The 16,920-nt window shown below is 43.2% G+C and overlaps 1 protein-coding gene across 10 annotated transcripts in view; it reads right to left on the bottom strand.

Moving 5' to 3' along the window:
- Positions 1–1,082: 1,082 nt before the first annotated feature.
- The window catches only part of TCF20 (transcription factor 20), a 132,616-nt gene continuing 116,778 nt past the window's right edge, over positions 1,083–16,920 (bottom strand). For 6 of the 10 annotated variants that reach the window (XM_071801235.1, XM_071801230.1, XM_071801242.1 and 3 more), the window contains 2 exons: positions 10,399–10,448; positions 7,475–8,489 (listed from right to left, as the gene is read on the bottom strand). In XM_071801235.1, coding sequence (XP_071657336.1) covers positions 8,403–8,489; positions 10,399–10,448 — 137 coding nt within the window. In that variant the 3' untranslated portion in view covers positions 7,475–8,402. The other 4 variants (XM_071801268.1, XM_071801277.1, XM_071801287.1 and 1 more) reach the window with 4 other exon arrangements.

Genomic DNA, 16,920 nt, shown 5'->3' with positions numbered 1-16,920 from the left:
GAAAAACAGCATCTTTCTCTTTGCCCTTGATTTGACTCGCATTCGTTGTTGGAGTTTCCTTTCTAAACGGCCACCGTGCACCTTGGAAACGCTGTTAAACCATCACGTATGTTTCTCAGCAATCTGGTGTTTCTTTCCCTTCAGAGATCCTGATGGGAGCGGGCGTGGAGAAACACTTTGGAAACGAGATGCCTTATCCAAACCCTCATTAGTACGTTCCTCACCCAAACAGGTAATTCCCAAGTGGCCGGCAGGCCACTCTTTGTCTTCTTTACACAATCTTCATGTTTTAAGGTTCTGCTGCAGGTCATTTCTGCTCCACAAATTCTAAATGAGCCAAGATTGCCAAACCTTTTCCTTCCAATTCTGGAATATCCATAATATCAAGCTGTCAATTGCTTTTGCACAATAGAGCCAGTAAAAAGGTTGTACGATGGCTTTTAGAATCCACTCATGCACTTTGTATCTTCTCAGCCAAACTAAATGTTTATTTCCAACTGGATTCTGTGACTGCTCTGGATTGTTTCCAGGTTCTCCCACATTGTTTTAGGTTCCTCCTGGCCTGGTTTTAGAGAACCATAGCAGCTCTAGTTTCTGTAAAGACTTGGTGACAAACAAAGATGACCAACTTGCAAGACCTCTCTCAACTAGAGAGCACAGCCCTTACCTCTGACAGCAGCGCCAACGAGGGGGGAAGCAGCAGCTACTTTGAAGGGTTTTAAGCGCTTCCCACTGAGAAATATTTCTCATGGAGTCAAACATGTTACCATAGATCTTTTTGCTCTACATGACTCCCGCTAATTTCCAACCACGGTACACAAGGAGCTAGAGAATCTCTACCATTGCCATGAGCACCCACGAGGGAAACCTCCCAGATCCGCCCCCAGCTTCCCAAAAACCTTCTCCCTCCGCTGTGTGACACCGCCCTGAGGAGCCGGCAGTACCAAATTCAGCAGTTCCACCACGCTGTCCTCTGCTGTAGTACTACATAGGGGATTCTTCACCCACATAAATCAATGCAATAGCAGTAAGTGTTTGTTTGTTGGTTTCTACGGAACAGGTAGAATAGAACAGACACTAGGAAAAAAAAAAACAATTTTTATTCAGTTGAAAAGAAGTCATTTACTCAATCACATTAACTATGCTAAAAATGATTTTGTTTTTTTTTTTTTTTTTTCTGACTACACCAGCAGTTAAATATTTTCAGCACCAATTCAGGACACATTAGTGACATTTATCACAACAGGTCTATTTCTTAATGTAGAAGGACATACTAACTTCAGTAGCTGCTACTGGGAAAGGAGTAAGCAGAAGACTGCCCTTTCTTTCCAAATCCTTATCCGTGAAGAGTAGCAACTTCTAGAAATAAATAACTGCCAAATTATCTCCCAAATCTTTAAATCGATCTTTTAAAAATAGAGTTAAAATAGATATCTTAATATGAGCTATCATAGACTTTATTTTTTTATGTGCTGAATACTCCAAAATGTGAGCAGTTGAGCAAGCATCCAGTACATAACTTTTTAAAATAGTTCTTCCCACAATATCAACCCCGTTTTCTGATCCAAGTCATGCTGGTTAGATCCCTCTCTCTGGTGACTTCCCAGTAAACACCACGTTGTTTGCTATCGCTGGGATATGTTACCATCCAATGAGTGACACAAGTCAGCAACCTGGTGAGATACCACCAGCCCACGGGAACAGAAAATTCATCCAGTCATTGGCTTGTGATCTCCGAACATCAAACAAATCCCAAGCTTTAATTCTTAACAGCTTTTGTGGTCTTCCTCTTGCTGGGCCAGTTTGGAAGGTCATCGCTGAAGGCAGAACGGATGAAGGCAAAGAAACCAAAAAGCAGCAGATAGTACTGTCTCTCTGTCCTTTTAAACAAATCAAGTTCGCACAAAACAAAAGGAGACAAGGTTAAAATGAAGTTTATTAGTTTTTTTGGTTTTTTTAAGCTTTTTTTATATAAAACTGTTTGTGAAACAGCTATTTTATTCCCATGGCAGAGTGACCCCTGAAAGATGCACTAACCCCTTTCTTAAGGCCTTAACAAGAAAAAAAAAATGGTTGCTGTTGTTCCGTAAACCCAAATGTTTTAAAATTACATAATTTACAAAAAAAAAAAAAACACAAAAACAAACCAAAACACCCCAAATAACCATATAGTGTAGGCTGTTCCACTGACATTCCCTCTTCCTGCCTTTGGAAAAGTAAAACATAAAATAAAAAAAAGGGCTAAGTGGATTTTCCTGATCAGTTTGAAGACACCATGACTCCACCAACATTCAGACTTCCTTTCCAATTCCCCAATCCAGCAGGCAAACCACATCTTCCTCTCACCTGCCCTCAAAACTGAAGGCAGCTTCTTGGAATGATGTGGGGGCGCATGTTGTTGCCACAAAAGGCAGATATTCCCTTTTCCATCGTGTGGTACAGACACTCCCACTTGAACAAGGTATACGGGATCCAGCAAGCAGCAGCTACCTCTTACTTCATGAGTCTTGCCACCTAAGAGTCTTCAGATGTTTTTTAAGCTTCCACTATTGATTTTATAGTGTTTCTCAAAAATTAGACCCCCATCACCTGCAACCATCCAAGCCTTCCTCCCACACCCTAAAAACAATTTATCATTACTTTGTTTGCCTTTTAAAACTGAAGTTCCTTGGACGTTGTGAGAAAGAAAGCAAGAGGAGGGGACAGGAGTCCTGTCTGGAGCACTCCCAGTTCTGCTGTTCTTTCCCACAAAGTGTGAGGCTCCACAAGCCTTGCTTTGATCTTGGATTTAGTATTTCCTTTAACTACAGTTTTCTTTTTTAATTTGTATGGGTTTTTGTTAATTTTAATCAAAAGCATCAAAAGGGATATAGCGCACCTTTCATTTAAAACAAAGTCTTTCAAGACTAAAAAATAGATCTTTATATATATATATATTTATCCCTCCCTCTTTAATTCCCCCCACCTGTTTCCTTTTTCCCCCTCCCCTTCCCACTGTCACTATGGAGATTGTGTCCATGGAAACAGCTGGTTCAGACTCCTTGGTCAGGTTCTGTGATGTCATCAGTCTTGAGTGTGATGTAAGAAGTTATGAAGTGCTGGCATTGGCAGGCACGTCGAGAGGGGGCATGGCTGCACAGTGGGAGAGATTCCATTCAGTCACGAATGTCCACCGCTTTTTATCTCAACAGCCTAACCTGAAAAACAAAGCGAAACAGTAACATTGGGATGGTTCCTTCCCTTCAGGCTTCAGAGGAACCCGCTCAGCAGCCCACCGCAGCGGTAACACCAAGAGCTCTTTCGTTTTGGGGACTGAAAACGGACGGCAGCACAACAGTAACAGTTCATAAAAGCAAATCCATGTAATAAAAATGACTAGATTAACAACCAGCAGAAAATGAAATGAGCCCAGTTACAGAGGAGGTTCAGGATGAAAGGACAACCTGTGCCAGGAGAAGGGCACGGCACTCACAGAGCAGCTGCCTTCGGCAGCCAAAAAGGAGCTTATTTGCCTCACGTTCACTCCTTATCTTGACTATGAGAACTGGAAACAGAGGGGCCAAGCACATTTCACTGCGATGGCACCTTCAGGGTTGCCATGCTGCCCCTCAGGGACTGGAAGCAAGCATTTCAATCCGGGTCACCAGGCCACCATCCGACAGTGGTTTTCAGTGAACATGTAGCAGACAGTGAAGCAGGTATCAAAATCGCAGGAGTCCAACTGCAGGAACAAATCTGGGAAATGGCTGGATTTCACAAACTAAAGTTGAAGCTGCAGTTAAACTAGTCAGAGGGCAGGTGGTGTTTCTTTCTCTTGCTTGTTTGTTCTAATTGCCAGATGATGCTGGTGGTGACAGTTCACGGAAGGACTATGCTTCTGATGTTTTCAAGACAAACGTGGAAATGTCCAAGTGCTTGGCACACTCATTCCCCCTGCCCAGAAATTCTCTGAGGCGAGAAAATTAACTTCAGGAGTTTGTTAAGTTGATGGAGGCTCAGTTCAAAAGAGAAACTGCACACAAAGCTAAAATTTCATTTCTCTAAGCCATGGTTTTCATTCTTAATCTGCACAGCTGAGAAAGCAAAGCTTGAAATAATTTATTCCTTTCTTCCCTTCTCCCATAACACAAGCGACCCCACAAGCAATCTGTTTATTTAGTAAGGTTAACCCTTTGATAGAACATATAAATCCCACCCCACCAGCTAGTGAGCTTGGGAAAAGGGAAAAAAAAAGCTTGCAATATAAGCGACACATATGGAAAACAGTTAATGGCATTAGAGGTGTGCCTAGGAACAAATAACACCCATGTTCCTTTAAAGCTGGCAATTAAACTCCAGGAAGCCTAATGAAGCGTGACACAGAAGTCAGTGCTGTTGTGATGATCGGCACACCGATTAGATGACACCCCAGCAGGCCAGCCTCCCAGCTGCACATACCCCTGTGGTGCGAGGGGCCAGGCTGGGAACCGAGAGCCAGGCGAGCACGTGTGGCAAACAGCAGGAATGCCACGGAGCAGCAGCTACGGAGGAAGGAGGGAGGTTTCTCAAGAGCTCAGGCAGCTGACCTTTGCGGGGTTCATTACTGTGCAACCGCGAGCCCTTGCCAGAGGAGCGTCAAGGCCGCGTTGCTGCCTCTGGCTCCTGTACAAGTGCAGCTCGGCTGTGCCTGGAATCGGCCCAGAGCGCGAGGCGCCGGCTCCGCGAGGAAACAGGCTCCCCGCACAGAGAGAGTCCGGCCCCGCTCCTGGACACGATCCAGAGCACCAGACTCGCTCTCCAGATCTGGACTGGATCCAAATGTTCTAGAGGCAACTGGCTCAGGCAGAGAGAAGCAACAGAGACGGAATACACTGACTTGCCTGGATGTTATCCAACACGCAGGGTTGTTCTTCACTTGCTGGGCCCAGGAGTGAACCAGGACTAAACCAGCCCAACAATCTAACAGCTGAGTGCCCATTCTGGCTTACAGTAAGGGCAGCGGAAGGGCAGCTCCTGTACTACCAGGACTGCTACAGAATTCCTCTACGCTTCTTTAATTACCACAGTAATGCAGCCGTTTTTTAACTATTATTTTTTTAGATAACTGGATCTTTTAGATTTACATGGTTTTTACTTTGGGATTCAAGGTCAGGCTGGAGAACATCTTTAAGACATTCTCAGCAACAAAAGGAAGAGACTAAGTAGGACCTTCAGTTAAGAACTGCTTGACACAGAAGTGGATTTGGAAACAAATGATGCCTTCGAGAGATGTCTAGAGCACACGGTGAACATGATACAGAGATTCATGGTACAGACTGAAACACAGGAGGTTCCATCTGAATATGAGGAGAAGCCTCTTTACTTTGAGGGTGCCAGAGCACTGGAACAGGCTGCCCAGAGAGGTTGTAGAGTCTCCTTCTCTGGAGACATTCAAAACCCACCTGGACACATTCCTGTGCGATCTGCTCTGGGTGAACCTGCTTTAGCAGGTGGGTTGGACTAGATGATCTCCAGAGATCCCTTCCAACCCCAACCATGCTGTGATTCCACAGCCTGCAAAGTCTTAAGCCAATACATTCCTATGTTACACTGAAAGAAAGTTAGCATTGACTATAATCGAGGAAACAAAGCTGTGTAAATGTCTCTGGGACTTAGTAATGTTCACCAGTACCTTAAAAAAATGGCCCAGAAAAACATAAGGGGAAGACTACAATTGTAGCAGATGCTCTCTGTGAGACCATCATCCTGTTTTAACATTATGAATTGTATTGCCTTTTACACTTTAAGGAAAAGAGAAAAGCTTAAAAGAATCCCAATGACCTTCACCATGGAAGGAAAAAGTTACTCAGATAATCAACTTTACATACTGTTAGCATGGTAACTGTTTTAACAACGCTCCAAAGCCAAGAAATAATGCTGTTAAAAATGAAAAATCACAGAACACAGCAGAGCTAAACCAAGTCAACAGTCAGTCTACAAAGTGTTTATATGAAACACTACCTGTCTTCTGCTACTGCACTAAAAATAACAAGTTTCTGACTAATCTCCCCTCCTTCACAGAAAACACCATTAAAAGCACTTTGCAATTACTTAACTCAAGAAACAGTTAAGGTTTTAAGGTGAGGGAGGTGCCTGGGAAGCAAGGAGATGGCAGTGAAGGAAGGGGATTGTTATCATCAGCTCAGAGAACAGACATCAAAGAGCAACTCCACCTGCATGATTGCAAGAAAAAGAGAAGCAACTACCTTGAGTGAGAAATGCAACTCAGCAGGAGAACTAAGGCAAGAGACCTTCTTGGGCTGCAGTTTACAGGAAAGGGTGCCAACAAGTATTAATTTGAAACCAAATACATACTGCATTTAGATGTCCCTGTTGCCACCAAGTGGTAATACCCGTGGTGGAAATGAAATAAGAAATCCCAACCTCATCCCATTACCTGGGTGCTAACTCCCACCTCTGCTCCTCCCTCGTGCCAGGGTATTTGCCCACAGAGTGAACCAGATTAGGAAAATGACCCAACTCAGACGTGAACGTGACAAAATGTAGTTTCAGCCAAAGTGAACTCCCCGCCAGGTTCACACGTGGCTGCATGAACACTGGGAGTGGACAAAGGAGGAGGCAAGAAGGAAGAGCAGCCAGGGGAGCACAACTGCTCTTTCCCACAGACTTCTAGCAACCACAGGCCAGTCTGGATCCAGAGCGAGGGGAGACAAGGGACCAGAGCAAACATTACGAGCTTGTGAAATTATGGCCACTTGTAGATACAGTTCCACCTTCTATCACCCATGTATGTTTGCAAAACAGAGGAAAACGCTGGTCTGAAAGGAATGTAATGGGCTCCCGTTAAGATTATTTTACTTATTCCTGTCTTTGCATTTGCAGAAAAAGGGGGAATCAAGATTACAGTAATCTTGAACTTAGCAGTATTATTAACTCTTCCTTACATAACAACATGTAAGAGACTGATTAATTTATGTGGTTTTACAGCGGCTTACTATTAACTACTCTGAGGCTTACGGAAAAAAACTTTCAGATCCTTATGGACATGATCACAGCAATATTAAAGGAGATTTCTGCCACTGGTTTAGCTTGGAGAGTAATCAGGCAGTCGTAACAGCTAACAAGCTTTGCCTCTCACTGCTAAACAGAAGAACTGCTGCAGAAATACAATAAAAAGAGTGCAGTCGCTAGTCTGAACAGAATGGTAGCAGGGGGAGAAAAAAACCCAGTTATTACAAGTTTTCTGAATATACACGAGAGCACCTTGATTCCTCATAGAAACGGGGAAGGCACTGGAGGTTAAGGAGCCACAGGGGGCAGCAGGTGGAAACTGGAAACTCTCCCCAACTCACCTGTGCTTGCTTTTATTTCCATTCCCAGGTGTACACTTCCCCCCTCACCCCCGCTCCGACTGCTCTGTGCTGAGGCTGCCTTTCACCATCTTGTTCTGCAAGGAGGGAAGAGAGCAAGGAAGGAGGGGCTGACAGACCAGCAAGCCAAAAGGAGGAGGAAAAAGAAAAGGAGGGAGGAAAGGAAGACAGGGGTAGGGAAAGTGAACATACAGGAAGCGAGAGAGAGAAAGAGAAGTCAGTATTGGAACCAGACATAGATTTTTCAGACAGAGTTTTCCCTGTGACAAAAGCAGGCAATTCTGCAAAAGGAAAGAGTTTGGTATATGAAAGCCTGGTTAATTTTAAGAAAACAGAATTTAATGCAAAAAGGTAGAACAAGCTGAGAAACACCACTTAAAACGGCCCCACAGATGGCTTAAGACAATCTAAGACTGACTGCAGTGCCACCAAAAGGTGAGGTGTCCCATCCCCTTTACACCCTCTTCAGTGCCTCAGCATCCTCATCAGTTCTGTTGCAAAGGTGCTTGCTGTGCTGCAGACACACAGCCAGCCGGGGTTGCGAGAGGAAGCTAACCCTTTGAAAGATGATTAGTTTTCAGACAGCATTTTCCCTGTGATAAAAGCTGCTATTTTGCAAAAGTAGCACATTCCGGACATGGATGGGTGAAGCATCAATGCTGACAGAAGGAAATGGGAAAGCTCGCTGGGGAGCAGGGGGAAAGGCAGGACCCATCCCCATCCCTCTGGACGTAGCTTTCTTATGTCTCAGTGTCAAGCGCAGTTAATGAGGCATGAAGCACCTTTGGTCTCCAGGAGCCACTTACTATGATGAGATGTATTTGCCGATGACTGAAAAAGGATAAGAGGCACTATGCTGGGGGACTTAGTGTTAGCACAGAAGAATGAGGTATTAGACAGCTACTAATTAGCTACTAATGTTAAACTGGTGTTACCTAAAAGCATAGTTTTAAATGGTCTAATCTAAAGTCTTTCTTCTTCTCAATTGCTCATGTTCATGTCATGCAAAAAACTGATGCAATTTGTTCTCCGGTCACTCCAGAGTGATGGTTTTCAACCCTCTTGTTCCTGCTTCGCAGCTGGCTGGAACTCCCCTTCCCAGCCACTCCAGTGGAAGGAGCAGGGTGATCCAAATGTGCCCTGCAGAAGGATTTGGAACAAACCAGTAATGATCAGTGAACCACAGAGCAAGGGCAGAGTCACAGACAAGCGAAGAAAACTCTGCTTGACGTCCACCAAATGATTCACGTCTTTACTAAGCAAAAGCCAACAAACTTCAGTGTCAAAGGAAGGCTGCTGGTGTTGAATGTCCATTTTCGACGCAACACAGAAAACGATCTGCAGTGGGGTAGTTTTGAATAAAATCAAAAATTTTATTGCCTCATGAAGTACTTTTATCAACTTAATTGGCAGCTTTCCCCCTCCTGCCCCACAAGAATACTTTAGAAACCAATGTGCCTGCTCAGTATCTTCTCCAAGAGAATAATCTTCTGTAAAATGGTTGTTTCCTTTCACAGTTTGACCACCATCACTGAAAATACTTATGTAGAGCAGCAGTGAGACCCAAGTCAGCCATGAAAAGCTTTAACACTGTGTTTCCCTGCAATACTTCAGACAACGGGCAGCAAAAATAAAACAGCCTTGCTACTCCCCTCAGTCAAATATCCAAAGCCAGGCAGCGTGTGGCACTCGTGTAGTTGCATTCCACAGTAAAGGAAGCTCATCCTTCGTGATTTTGTTTGCCAAGATCTGCAGTTTCTGTAGCATTAACACATCAATTTAAGCTTGCTGCACATGTTCAACACTATTCCACAATTGTGCAGAATAATTAAGTTTCTTTTATATGATGAAAAGTAGGCCTGTTCTGGATAACGGCCTGAATGTCCCCAGAATCTTCCAGCGCATTTTAAATATGTGTGTATAAATACATCATATTGTGGTAGAACATCCAGAAAGGAACATGAGACTAGTTCTTGTGTGTTTACAAAAGGCAGATTAATGATAATCTGTGAAGACAAAAGACCACCAGATGTCAGTCTAATTCTAGACAGAGAAGAGATCTGCAGACAAGGGCTAAATGGAGACTAATCTCTGCTAGAAAGCAACCCAATTCTTTTTTCCTTATTATCATTTGCTTTCCACTATAAGCCATCCACACTCTCTCAATTCTTATTGCATCCAACTGGCCACAAGAATAGCCATTTTTTCTGGATATTTCTGAGCATTTAGAACTGGAAGACTGGTATCCACAGCCTCCCTGAAATCTATCCTCCCCATGGGCTGGGAGAGGCATTCCCAGCACTGTATCATGTTGCTTACATGTAAAAGACAGTATGTGCTGTCTGCCTTGTCTCCTCCTTCCGCACACACAGAGCAACAGCCATCCAGCTCTTAGCACCTCTGTGTCTGGAGGCCACAGAGACTTTCAGTGAAGGACACCCAAACCCTAGGCAGAAGCAGCATGCTGAATCCATCATCAAAAATCGAAAACAATGATGCGTCTTCAGAAGAATCAAAGATCTGCAGAACAACTAAAGAGATATATTGAAGGCTGAGTGGTCAGACTCAGTCTAGTTAAGTAGCACTAAACTAGAACAAGGTGTTTCAGGCATGTGACATAGTCTAAACGCTCCCAAAAAAACTGCTCAAAACTTTTCCACGAGCCATTTTTCTTCCTCCCTGCATCCTCAGTAAATCCAAGGAGAAAAACCACCGCCAGTTTCAACGTAGCACACAAACAGAAACAGCGAGCAATGAACTGACTGTATCACAGAAAACAGGAAATGAAGCTGGGCTTTCTGGAGAGTCATCAAGAATCTAAAGAACAACTGAACAGATAGGGTAAAAATTTAAATTTATCCTCTTAAACTCTCTGTATTCTTCTCAAGTCGACGTTTGCCCCCAGAATATACCACAAGCACACATCACAGAAGAATTCATCTAAAAGCATCTCTGGCTACAGATGTTATCAAAGTATAAAATTAACAATCCAAATTTCGGTACCAGAAGAGGGCAGCAAAACAGGTCTAATCCAGGAGAGGATTCTTACCTTGTGCTTGGGGCACCTCACTGAGAAATTCTCTTCGTTTAGTAAACAATCTAGAGGAGGAGAAAACAGTAATTTATTACTTATTTAATTAAAAAAAACTTGAATAATACATCACATGTGTTAATCTTCCTTCATAGTTATATATTTTTCATTCAAAGATCTCTTACAGGAATAGTATCTCATCAGCAGGTTCATCCCTTCCACCCCCAAACTTCTAGCAAATAAAATTACTGAACAGCCCAAGTGACAATGGTGTCTGGATTACCAAGCCAAGCCCAAGCATTCCCAATCTCCCCGATCCTCTGTATAGAGTAAGAATGACAACAGCAAGCCTAAAAATCCTACACCCAACCCCCTTCAGCTATTCCAGCCCTCCTTGCTACAGCAAAAGGAAGATGGACGCATTCATCCAATCTGAACAGATGATCCCTGCGCTTTATACTTCATAGGAAAATAGTTGCCTTTCATGATGTCACAGTTTCCCACACATCCTTACCCCAAGGCCCCACCAGCATCAGGGGGAGAAGGGGTGTGTGTCTCTAGGTATGGGTGTACCTGACAGTTCATTTGCAATCCCAAATCCTGGTGATCAGTTTACACTTTGACACTATGTCTGGTAGTCAGGTCACTCATGTTGCTCTTGGATCTGCTTCCATGGTTTGTATATGTGAAGCTTCTATGATCTAAGTAATAACTAAATTAATGGTTTAAACCTATTACAGAAAGTGGGGCACCTACATAGAACTGCTTATTTAGGAACAAATTAAGTAAAACTGTTGTTTGAAGAGCATTTCTTTAGTGGCACTGGCAGTGTAGGTGTTGCTTCTGCTCCTGGACAACACCTCCAAAGGATGCCGAGTCGCAGCGCACAGAACTTCAGCATGGTGCCCACAACAGCAGCACCACTGCCCAGCTCTCTGCCTTCCTTCCATTAGTGCCTTCCAGATAGCCTGTATTTCACCCTCACTGCCAAGCGGAAAAGCAGAGCTCTCCAGAGACAATTCAGCTGCCTCCCCTGGGCACCCTGACCTGCATCTCTCAACCTGCCCAAACTCCTATGTTTTTCTCTCCAGCTGCCTCCCGCATGGAAGCCGGGCTGACTGAGCACCATCACCAGCTCAGTGTGACCGACACCGCGAGAATTCAGCAAGGTGCTTCTGACCTCCTCTCTGGTCCGACCTACCCAAAGAGCTAGCAAGTAAAGAAGCACAATGGTAAATAAAACGTGCTAATTTAAAATGCTCTTAAATACGTATCATAACCAGCGCTACCTGCTGTTTCAATCTGCTGGAAGAGTTTAGCAGACAGCAGGAGACTGCAACTAAAGCTTGAGGGAAAAGCTTTCTAGACACCCAAGCTTTGGCAGAGCATCCCTCTGCTATGAAACGCTTATGTTTCAAGATGAATGCCTCTGGCCCGAATCAAAGGGAAACAGCATGCGACAGGCTAAGTTGAGAGATTTTAGCGAAGGGGAGTAAAACCCTTAATCCTGCCACAGATAGCAATTTCAAATGCAGTATTAGCAAATATCAGGAAATAAATAAAATGTTGCCTCATTGTAAGGGCAGGAATTGTACATTCAGACTACAGCATGAATTATCACTGCATAATACACCAATCATCAAAAATATACAGAGCAATCATCAAAAACATACACAGTATGTTAGAACAGGATGGAGCTTTCTTCTTTCTTGGAAACCCAACGTGGGTAATGAATGCACTTCTCTAGCTAGTACATCAGAAAGGAAGATCATACAAGGATCAGGAGGAACTGTCAGAAACCTCGTACCTCATGCCTGATCTGCACACAGAGTTCCATTTCTTACTGACGGTGGCATTTTTGTTGCAAATACTAACAGCAGATCCAATTAACAGCATTTTTTTTTGTTTCTCTTAAGGGACATCTATGAAAAATTTCATCAGCTCACTGTAGAAAATCAGCTGAATACCAATAAGGCAAAACTTGTTCATCATTACAAAGCTGGCCTGGATTTCAGTTAGCAGTTCCAAGTACTTTATATCACAGATTACAATTCATCATTAAGTCACCAGACACATAGCTATGATCAGTTCATTGTGGCAGAAAGGGAAAAAGAACAGAGACTCGTCCTTGTTTGTACAGATTTTTCTCCATAAAGTAGTCAGAGAAAACCTAAAACATTTTTAATAGAAGCAATTATTCTTCTGTAAGCTTCACACTTTGTCTCACTCTCTGTGTTCTGCTTGTTACTCATCTTTAATGATACTTGCGAAGACACAGGATTTCTGTTCTCTGAAAACCCGTTTTATTTTGCTGCTAGTCTTTTCCTCATCTACAGTCAAAAACCTTTTGTATGTGAAAGTGCCTACGATACACGTTGTGGAGACAAGTGTGCTGCAACAATCAGGATCTGACTCCAGGTGGGGAGGAAAAAGCGGAGGGAGAAAATACAAAATTTCAGAAAACAAAGATCCTGTTTCCATGGAGACGTCCCTGGGACTAAGTTATCTTGAGACATCAGAGGCTCTTCATAAATTTGGACAGACGGAAGCCAAACCCAGACAATGTTAACCACAGTCATTTCCATTTAAAAATCACTTAAGTGGCACCACTGATCTTGATTTTTACGCAAACACCAAGGAGGAGTTCAGTTCTCTTGCAGCCTGTACTGCCAAAGATTACTTTGTATGAAAGCAGATTAAAAGGAAGGCTGAATTAGGCTATATAAAAGCATCCATATGTACAAACTGGCAGCTTATGAAGCCACGTGCCTTGCATAGCAGCCAGTCGGTAACAGCCGTGCAGGACCTGGCTCCTCCAGCACGGGTGCAGAAGCCAGAGCCCAGGTCGCACCCCAGGCCCAGCCCTCGGCGCTGCCCCTGACTGAAGCCCTTGAGAGGTTTCACCCTCCAGCCTTTTACCAAAAAAATGTTCTGAGGCACAGAAACTGACAGGGTGCTGACTTCCAATGCACACCAATGCAAAGGTGAAAACACACTCACAGTGCAGCTGCCCAGGAGTACGAGGTACAAACATCATTCCAACTACAGTGTGGTCGCTACAGTAAAATCAGCCAAACAACAGGTGTTTGTGACTTGACATACCCTAAAAAAAAACCCACTCCAGCAACTGTTTTCTGATTATTTTTTAAAGATACAAAACCAGCCATACATATTTCAAAAGCCTGGGAGCCCTTGTAAATGTCAGCACAAACTTCTGAGGATTCGGAACAGATCTGTCCCAGATCCTCAGTAAAGCAAGGTGGCACCATCCTTCAAAGCAAGATGGTTGACTTCAAATGAACGACCACAGAGCTCAAGGAGCTTGAGAAATATCCACATCTGACTCCTACAGGAAAGACGGCAGCCCTGCATAACCAATAAAAAGAGTTTATAGGCAGACAGAAGGCTGAGGAAAGAGAAAAGAATGCTGATTGCTTCTCAAGGAAGCCTGCATTTTCTGCTTGGGCATAAATGAAAAATCAAGTCCTGTTCCATATAGCTTGCTTATTTCTTTCATACAGATTTATTGGAAGAGCGGCTACAGATTAAGACAGCTTGATTACACCCACAGATAAAAGCAACTGCAAACAAGGTCTTCTACTTTCATATCATCAGGCTGAAATTTTCAATGCTGAGATTTTACTTCAAGCTGGGCTCTTCTATTTATTTTGGTTGAAAGCTTCAGTTAAAGCAGCCCAACAATTTCCTTAAACCTCCTTCTTGGAAAAGTTATTCTGCCCATGTTAAACATCCCAGAAAATTTTCTCTGAAAAGCTCTAACGTACCCTGATTTTCAGTATGACTTGCATTTTAGCCAAGGCGTGCCCTTGCCAGCTTACCGCAAAACCAGCAAATATAACTCTTTGAAAGGAGAAACGGGGATTTTAATCTGCACATGCTCAGGAGCGGCTTCTTAGATTTTAGTTGCCAGTTCCTTTAAAAATTCCACCAAATATACTTGTGTTTGGGTGAGAGCAGGTCTTTCCTGTAAATGAACCTCTGGCGTCAGATTTAAGCACCAGAGCCAAAAAGCACTGAAGCTGTCAGGGGACATTTCCAAGGCTTGGGCAGCCTGAAGGAAGAAGGTGACCATTTCAGAACTGCACAATGGGAAGCACTGACCCAAAAGGCAGCAGAAGTGAAAATGTTACTGAGAAAAGCAATCTGGAACTGGAGAGAGTGGAGGCTCGCAGGATGACAAGACTAGTGCTGGTAGAAGGTAGGAGTAGGGAATTATGGATGAGTGTGAGCGGAAAGAAGCTAAGACGGAATCAGGATTGATTCAGCCATCAGACTGGAGACCAAGAACTGTTGGGATAAGGCACAGAAAGGTGAAAAAGATCAAGGGCAACATACAAGGACAGGGACCATCAAAGTTAAATGTGACAAGGAGCTAAGTTAGGAGAACCAAAAGGGAATGAGAAGCCCAGAGATGAAAACCAGAGCCAGAAACAAGAAAGGAGAGGAGGACGCCAGAATAACAGCTAGAAAGCTGGGCAAAGTTGGAAGTGGGTCTTGGATAAGAAATGTGAGAAGGGGAACCTGACGCCAATGAAATAAAGAGCCTGTGGCTGGTATGAAGAGCTGGAGCGAACATATTAGACACATAAAGACTGAAGAAACAGAAAGGGAAATGTAAAAAGAAACAGAGAGGAGTTTTTGTTCTCACTAAATCACACTCTTCCTGAAGTGAAAACAGAGATTCACCAGTTTTACCACCCCTCTGCTATTATTTAAATATGGTTGTGAAACTCACAGTCAAAGTATCCCATCTCCACGTGGCTCCAGCCCACCAAGTGGCTTGCAATTTATTACTGTTGTATTACTCAAAGGGGGGAAATTAGCTCTGAACGGTGTGCTCTGACAGACGGCCACATGACAGCGTGATGTCTCATGAGAAAATTAAAAGAAAAGGAAGAAAGCGTAGCCTTGGAACTTGAACAAAAAAAGCTACTCTAAAAAAACCCCAAGAGCTAAAAACTCAAGAGAACTGTGAGGAAAAGCCAAATTTAACGTAGCCCATTTCTACATATTATACGGTAGATCTACTGTATTTACATTTAATATGGACTAGAAAATATCACAGTATCACAGTATGTTTGGGATTGGAAGGGACCTCGAAAGATCATCCAGTCCAATCCCCCTGCTGGAGCAGGAACGCCTAGGTGAGGCTGCACAGGAATGTGTCCAGGCGGGTTTTGAATGTCTCCGGGAAAGGAGACTCCACAACCCCCCTGGGCAGCCTGTTCCAGTGCTCTGGCACCCTCACTGAGAAGAAGTTTTTTCTCAAATTTAAGTGGAACCTCTTGTGTTCCAGCTTGATCCCATTACCCCTTGTCCTATCATTGTTTGCCACTGAGAAGAGCCTGGTTCCATCCTCATGACACTCACCCTTTATATATTTATAAACATTAATAAGGTCACCCCTCAGTCTCCTCTTCTCCAAGCTAAAGAGACCCAGCTCCCTCAGCCTTTCTTCATAAGGGAGGTGCTCCACTCCCTTAATCATCTTTGTTGCCCTGTGCTGGACCCTCTCCAGCAGTTCCCTGTCCTTCTTGAACTGAGGGGCCCAGAACTGGACACAATATTCCAGATGGGGTCTCATCAGGGCGGAGTAGAGGGGAAGGAGGACCTCTCTCGATCTACTAGTATGATAATATACTAGTTTTTGTACAGGGCACTGCCTCTTCTGTGCATAACACACAATTGCTCTTGGGAATCAGTCACAATTATTCAGTACATCTGTCATCCGGATGATCCTACTCCATTTGCTGGAGTAGGGTTAATGAGCAAGGTATATCTGAAGAAAAAGGACAATATCTTCATTTTGATACCTGAGTCTACAACAAAGAAAATGCTACATACCATACCTAGTAACACAAGAACTCAAATTAAGCACCCCAAGCTATCAGGAACATTCACTATATTTATTTTGTCTTTTCATGGTATTGAAAAAGGCAGGTCACAAACCAGAAAACAAATTACAAAAGCACAATATGAATGCAAATCTGATGATTCTGCCTCTCAAATGTACTGTAAATAAGAGGTTTGTTAATGTTCATGAAACTCTAAGGCATGACAAACATCAGAAAATTCCATAATTCCACTTTTAGAACTGAGACAGAATCATATGCAGTAAATAAAATACAGAATAAGTGAGGACAACATATGTTCATGAATGAGTGCCCTTTCATCCTATAGGCTGAGACACGGTCTTACGGAAAAATATGTCAGTCTTTAATATGGCAATTACTATCTTATAAGATACATTTCTAAGAGACCAAAATTAAACCTACAGAGACTTCCTCATTTCTGGCAAATTTTTGAGTGTGTGATTTTTGCAACCTGAACAATATTACTTGAACACCTTATTTCATGTAAAATCAAAAATTCTCCATATATAATGTGGTTCTAGGTGTATTCCACTGCAATATTAATTTCATTAAAAACATTTCTATTAGAATAAACTGCTGTGCTCCAGTGGGAAGGATTTCACAGTGAGAAGTGCACAGTGCAATCATTCAGAAATGAACAAGCCTA

The sequence above is a fragment of the Patagioenas fasciata genome, chromosome 1, assembly GCF_037038585.1.
Source record: "Patagioenas fasciata isolate bPatFas1 chromosome 1, bPatFas1.hap1, whole genome shotgun sequence".
Classification (NCBI taxonomy): Eukaryota; Metazoa; Chordata; class Aves; order Columbiformes; family Columbidae; genus Patagioenas; species Patagioenas fasciata.
This window is presented reverse-complemented; position numbering and strand designations above follow the sequence as displayed.